The following is a 7,319-nucleotide window of genomic DNA, read 5'->3' on the forward strand; positions in this document are numbered from 1 at the left end:
AATGGTGAGTTTTACATATCACTGTTTCTTTCTTCTCATGATTGCAATTACATTTTTAGAGTTTGAGAATTCAAGTCTTGAATTTTCATAGAGCATGCCATCTTGATGTATGATACCTGTGCTATGTTGACTATAGTGACCACTCCTGCTTTACGTGTCTGCATACACAGCAATATTGTTAACACACCAAGCCCTTTATGATTTAAATTCTGCCTTCCTACATGGGCTTTTACCTCAATATCTGCCAAGCTGACTACTTCACTTAGCTGATGGTTCTAGGATGCATTTGGGTTTGTATGGTAGATGGTCTCCTTTTTAACAGGCCTCTCACCCCTGGAAGTTAATGTCTTATCAGCTTCAGGGGGGACCATCTCTGTTGGCAGTTTCAACAGGTCAAGAAGACTCTTTTGTTACAAATTGTATATTATGATATATAACATGGTGATATTTTCCTTAATGATTTCAGTTTGCTCTGTATTCATATGTGTGTTTATATTGTGTTTATATATTGCATTATATCCATGTTGCTTTACACTTATTTTTATATTTTAAAACTGTGATGTACTTAGATTTAATTACCAACATAAAATTTGATTTGATTAATTGATATGGGCTTGATTCTGTTACTTTCTGACTTCTGCCAGTGGCATTGCCAGTAAACAGCCCTGCCCTCCTGTCCTCATACACAGGTGGTGGTTTCCCTGATCTCCACTGGAGAGGTCATGCCACCACATGTGCTCATCAAGTGCCAGCAAAATTAATTAAACACATAAAAGCTGTGCAGGTGAACAACAGTGTAAACACTGTAAAAACTTGTTAAAATTCCTAAAAGTTGTACTTCTGAACTGCAGCCAAATTGAGCTACATAACTGCTTTAATAAAGCATACAAATGTAGCAGTACAAATGTTTATCAATGTTTTAAAGGTTTTGCAGAAAGAAGACTGCTAGTAAATAATCTTGCAATGATTGAGAGTTCATTTTTTTCATTGCAATGGATGAGAATTCATTTTTTTTCAATGTGTCAGAATGTTCAAGCCGTCTTTTAACTTTTTGAAAGTATTGTTGACAAGTTAACACTTTAACACCTGTTTAAAACTTACCCAAGTACAGGTATTTAATGGATTACACATATGTAGGCACTAATCATGACAAGCAGTATGCACTGCATTGCGTGATGCTCAAGTTGTTTGTATCTTCCATAATTATAGAGATTGATAAAAAAGATGCAATTTGTTTGCATTTCTACAAATAAATGCAGCATCACTTACATTATTTTATGTTTACTTCACCCTTCAAATGTTTTGCAACTTTGACTTAACAAATAACAAACACATGATCCTTGCTAAGAAAATGTGACTTGCACAGCTAGTCATATATGTGCCATCAAAGAGGAGAGAGTACTTCAATGCTAAAAAAAGGATGCAGGACTGACGTTAAACATACATCTGTATTATTTGATTTAAAAGCCTTGTAACATGCTATGCACACACAACACATAACACTACACTGGCTATGGGGTATTCTCACATCCTAAGGCTGGCACTGCTTCAAATTTAACTTACACAAGATCCACAATGACAACTGTACACAATAAATACCTCAGATCTGATATCTGAACAAGCCTACATTGTAAGTCTTTGAGCAGTCTATAATCAACGCACTTTAGTACGTCTTGCAAACAAATGTGACAGATCATAGAAAAATGTAAAACTTAAAAAATGTCACTGTCCTGAAATCTTGCTGCCCTTGATAGATATTTGTTTACTTTGCCTGCCTCTAAGGCTGCTCCTGAAATGATAAATTCAGTAGTGAAAAGGTATTACAAGTATGCTGCAGTAATACTAAATGCAGTGTGGTACATTATACTTACTTATTGTTTTCTGTTTTTAGGATGGTGTTTCTTACCCAGATTTGGATTTTGACTATCGCACTGACAGCTTACCAAATGGAACCATTCCATCTTCAAGCTTACAAAATCAATGGAAGTCTCTTTTTAAATTTTTCTTATTCAAACCTTACCTTAATACCTATAAGTGACATTCCAAAAGCAGCAAAGAGGATTGATTTATCTCATAATGCAATTTACATAATTAGAAGAACAGATTTTATTGGACTGAATTTGCTGACTGCACTTGATCTCTCCCACAATCAGATTGAGATAATAGAAAGTGAGGCCTTTGCAAATCTTTCCAACCTTAACTTCTTGGATATTTCTTTGAATAAACAGCTTGGACAAATCCCTGAACTTGGACCAAATCTGAAGGTTCTACAGATACATGGAACATCAGTGCATTCTATTTCAGGAAACAACTTTAATCAGTTGCAGAATTTATCTCTTGATACTGTTGGTATATTTGATTTTGCACACTTCAGTAACCTGGAGATACTACACTTGTATGTACATTTAATACCATATCTAGATTTTTCTGTTGAAAATGAACATCATTTAAAAAGCCTCATAATTTCCCAGAACTGTAGTCCAGAAGAAGAACCAGTAATACCTAGAACTTTATGGATTTTGAAACAGTTTTGGAAAACAGAATTAGATAATGTGTACCTTTATGGAGTTTTTCATTGGATGGATATTGTAAGAGTCCTGTATTTGTTTCCAGGTCCATTTATATCAAACATTACAATAACTGGAACCTTTAGATTGTTACCATCTTGTAAGCGTGATGCTTGTGAATTTCAAAAGAACAAATTCAGCAGTGATATAACAATTCCAAATCAAAACATAACACTGCAATTGCAACAACAGCAGGAAATGCACCTTGGCCAGGAAACCAGCCTACTTAGTTCTTTTTTCATGTTACAGCTTCAGAACATTTTTGAGCTTCATAAACATGTTGTTTCTTACAATACTAGTTTGACATTTTTGGATAAGTTTATTAATATCTGTTCTTCTCCAGTACAAGGGATACTTGACTTGTCAAATATTGATTTTAACAGTACTGCATTGTTTTCTGATGGATTAAATATTACTGAGTGCAAAATACATTGTGATAAAGTATTGCTATTGAATGTTAGTCGAAGCAGTCTAAAACTCGATCTACTATCTTTGGTGTCCATTGTTAATGTGATGGTCAATTTACACCATATTGATGCTAGTTTTAATTTCTTGTACATCAGCACAGGAAATATAAATACAGATTGTTACTTTGCATCAAGCAATCTGTTAATCTTAAATATAAGTCACAATCCTATAAACAGTTTAGCTGACATCTGCATTCCTTCAACAATTCGGATTCTTGACCTCTCTTTCACTAATTTAATAGAAATACCAGAATCATTCGCTAACAAAGTAACAAACTTGGAAACTATATATTTACTGGGAAATAGATTTGTATTTCAAGATGAGAAATGCCCTGAACAGTCAGATACATATTGTTCAATAAGCACGTGTGTGTATACTGAGTCATGGTCTTTGGTTAATACCAGAGTTACACCTATAAAAAGTATCCCATCAGCAGTTTGGCATTTAGAGCTTGCAAACTGTTCCATTGTAGAGCTTCCAGAGTGGTTACCTTTGCAAATGAAAGGCTTACGTAATGTAAGTCTTAGGAATAATTATATTTTTGCTGTTCCTTGCTTTTCTTCTTCTCTGGAACACTTGGATGTAAGTAATAATCAGATCAAAAACTTACCTCTGTGCCTTCAAACCTTGTCTAATTTAACGGTACTCAAACTTCAATATAACAATCTCCCTGCTCTCAACACTGAAACTTTGCCATTAACGTTAACTGACATGGACGTAAGTGGAAATAAACTAGATGCACTGCCATTAAATTTGAGCAGAGCAATGCGTTTACTTCAACACTTTCGTGTTTCTGAAAATGTTATAACTAAATTGTATTTAGAAAGTTTACCATTTCCACTTGAGTACCTTGATTTAAGCCACAACTTAGTGTCAGTACTTCCTGATGGCCTTGGTCAACATCTAACAAATTTAAAATATTTGAATGTGTCGTGGAATAAAATTTCATTTCTACAAACAGGTTCTCTTCCTGTTTCATTGATTATGTTAGATGTGAGCTACAATGCTATCACTACGATAACAAAGGAAACATTTATGAGTCTCACAGACTTACATTTTTTAACCATTACAGAAAACAGCTTTTTCTGTAATTGTGACTTATACTGGCTGGTCAGTACATTTACATCTAGAAAAAATCTGATGATCAATGGATGGGATAGTCTTATATGTGCTTTTCCACAAGAGAGAAGGGGAACATTTGTCAAGAATTTTAATCTATCAGAAATAGATTGCAACCTTGGCCTCCAACTAGCAATTACAGCAAGCGTGGCCACCATTATAGTGCTAGTTACAACCCTGTTGTGCTGGTATTACAATGTTATATGGTATGTACAGATGGGCTGGTACTGGTGCATGGCTAAAAGGAAACAATATGATAAAATGGAGGACAAGTTGTATGATGCTTTTCTGTCGTACAGTGAAAGTGATGCCAGTTGGATTAAAGAAGAGTTACTGAAAAAGCTTGAAGGAAATGGATTCAGGATATGTTACCATGAGAGAGATTTTAGACCAGGACATCCAGTGTTGGGTAACATTTTCTACTGCATAGAGAACAGTCACAAAGTAATATTCATTCTTTCCATGGGCTTTGTAAACAGCTGTTGGTGTCAATATGAACTATATTTTGCTGAGCATAGGGTTCTGAATGAAAACGAGGATTCCCTCATTATGCTTGTCCTAGAAGACCTCCCACCTGACTGCGTACCGCAAAAATTCATTAAACTCAGGAAGCTCCTAAAGAAAAAAACATATCTGAAGTGGAGTCCAGAAGAAACGAAACAGGCCATATTTTGGCACCAGCTAATCTCAATATTGAGAACATGTAATTCTCCATTTGTTGAAACAGGCATTAGATTAGAAGAGTCAATAAATACTTGAAGTCAAATCAGAATAAAGCCCAGCCTTGTGAAAATGGACATAACTGCTAACTAGGTTGCAGATTTAAAAGTATGATTTTTGTTTTGTTGCACCGGTGTTTTTGTTCTGAAATACATTGGCAGTTTGGCATAACATAAAGTCACCTGAAAATGCATTCACTGAAATCACATCTTGAAGTTTGGGAAGGTAAAGCAGTTGGGTTAAATAACCTGTGCTGTAATTTACTATGATATCTACTAAGGGAAAGAGAAAACTCCTGAAAAATTCCCATAAACCATAGTTTCTGTTTACTGCCCTGTCCATTTAACATATTAATTTTGGGAAGAAGTAGCAATTTGCTTTATTTACTATGGCTTCCTTAAATGGGAGAATAGACCCTGTAACCCTATCATGTTCTGCCATCTGAACTGCAAAACTATATGTAATTCAGAGCTATCCAAGTATCATCTAAGTGAGAGTGTTATGAATTTGGATGTGATACTCATTTTAATAATAATATCTCAACAATTTCCTATTTAAAACTTATGCTGTACATCTTAGTAAAAAGATAGCAGCCAAATTTGCTAAAACTGGAATTGGAACAGGAACAGCACATCTTATATACAAATATATTTTGCACATTCAAATCTCAGATGAATATTTTATGTTCAAACTTGTTGCAACATTCTAATGAATTCTGTGTTGCATTCTGTGGTGTCAGGATTTGAATACTCACTCTGTCCTTTACCAGAGTACTACTCTAGTCAAAGCATCCACATTCTAAGCTGAACATATATTAGTTTTTCCCTGCAAATTATTACCATAGTAAATTGCTAAGTCCAATGAAAGGTACACACTCACAGTTTTCTTAACCAGAGTGCTTCAGCTACTGTAAAAGTCACATGGACAACTACAAGTCATTTAACAGTTCATGTTGACACTGAGTTTTATTGTACTGGTTACAGGATAAAAGTAATGCCTTCTGGCTTTTCCCGGTTAGGGGTTGCCACAGCAGAACTCCGGTCCGCTAATGACTGGCAGTGTTTTTTTACGGTGCCGAGTTGCTAGCCGGATGTCCAATCTTCAAAGAAGGCACACCCATTCACGCACTCACCTATCTGCATGTCTTTAAACATCACTCAACCGTGGGGAGGACATGCAGACTCCACACAGAAGGCGCTCCAGCCGAGAATCGAACGGGAGAAACTCTTGCTGTGAGGCGACAGTGCTAATTGCTCCAGCACCACGGCCCATTGTACTGGTTACAGGATCACTAAGCAAAAACAACAAAAAAAGGATTGCAGAACAGTAAATCCATATTTCAGCAAGGCAATAGCAGAAGTATCAAATGTAGAGAAAACTGGAAGCACAGCTGTGGGTTTGACATTCACGGCTGTAGTTAAAATGAATGTTTAATGTCAGTTTAAAATATGCAAGAAAAACTTTAACCCTGGAGCTTCTGCAGGCTAAAAAGAGAATGCAGAAATCAACATTCCTTATATAATGTCATTAAAGTCAAGGTACCTGCTGTTGCAGGCTACGCAATAGTGGTTTTAAAGAAAAACATTCCTTAACCCTTGTGCAGTCTGTGCATTACATCTCAGAATCCATTTCATTTCTTCCGTTTCAGTGAAGTGTTTTAAATTTCCCCCACACAATTATGGAATTATGTCAGAGCTCCAGCTGTATTTGAAAATCCTTCATATGAAATGGAAACAACTACAGTGCCTTTTTTAATGACTGTCCAACTGCCAGAGAGAGTTGCCCTTCAGAAAAGATCCAGTTCTGTGAGAAGTGTAGACAGAGGAAGAAACAATCAGGTCAGACTGTTTATCCAAACAATAGTCAAACAGACAGACCAATGAACTCAACATCCAGGTAGAATGTATGTATGAATGTTGATTCTCAGTATAAAATTCTTAATGGTGTTTTGAATCTTTCTAGTTTTAATCTGACTTCTGATATGTATAAAGTTTTATCTAGGGGCTTGAATTGTGTGCCTTCTTGCAATGGTGATTTTAGTAAATCCCTTACAGATTTAAGAATGTTTGCTAGAGATCTTAATTTAAAAATTATTTTTAAAAATAATTTTACTGTTTTGGATACACCAAAGTGCAAGCACAAAAGTTATTTTATACTTAGTAGCATATTTCTCCTAAGTGCTTTTCAAACAATGTGTGAAAAACAATTGTATGGAATGTTTAATAGAAATAACCAACATAAGTTTTATAATTTAAATAAAAATTAAAATCTAGCTCTGAAAGAACTGAATGAAAAAAAAAGAAATTATTATTAAACAAGCAGATAAAGGCGGGGCTATAGTGGTAATGGATAAAATGTTATATACTGATAGAATTATGCTGCTGTTAAGTGATGATACTACTTTTAAAGTGGTAGATGCAAACTTTGTTCAACAGTTTATTTTGC

At 35.1% G+C, this 7,319-nt stretch overlaps 1 protein-coding gene across 1 annotated transcript; it reads left to right on the forward strand.

The window, feature by feature from the left end:
- Positions 1-1,903: 1,903 nt before the first annotated feature.
- LOC122788141 (toll-like receptor 2 type-2) lies at positions 1,904-5,946 on the forward strand. Its single transcript, XM_044055095.1, has one exon. The coding sequence runs from the start codon at positions 1,947-1,949 to the stop codon at positions 4,911-4,913; it is 2,967 nt and encodes a 988-aa protein (XP_043911030.1). The 5' UTR covers positions 1,904-1,946; the 3' UTR covers positions 4,914-5,946.
- The last annotated feature ends 1,373 nt before the right edge of the window (positions 5,947-7,319 follow it).

The sequence above is a fragment of the Protopterus annectens genome, chromosome 1.part2 (assembly GCF_019279795.1).
Source record: "Protopterus annectens isolate FY-2018-M chromosome 1.part2, PAN1.0, whole genome shotgun sequence".
Taxonomy (NCBI): domain Eukaryota; kingdom Metazoa; phylum Chordata; order Ceratodontiformes; family Protopteridae; genus Protopterus; species Protopterus annectens.

Bases quoted from the DNA above. Each gene is read 5' to 3' on its own strand.
- LOC122788141 (XM_044055095.1), top strand. From the start codon at position 1,947: ATGGAACCATTCCATCTTCAAGCTTACAAAATCAATGGAAGTCTCTTT.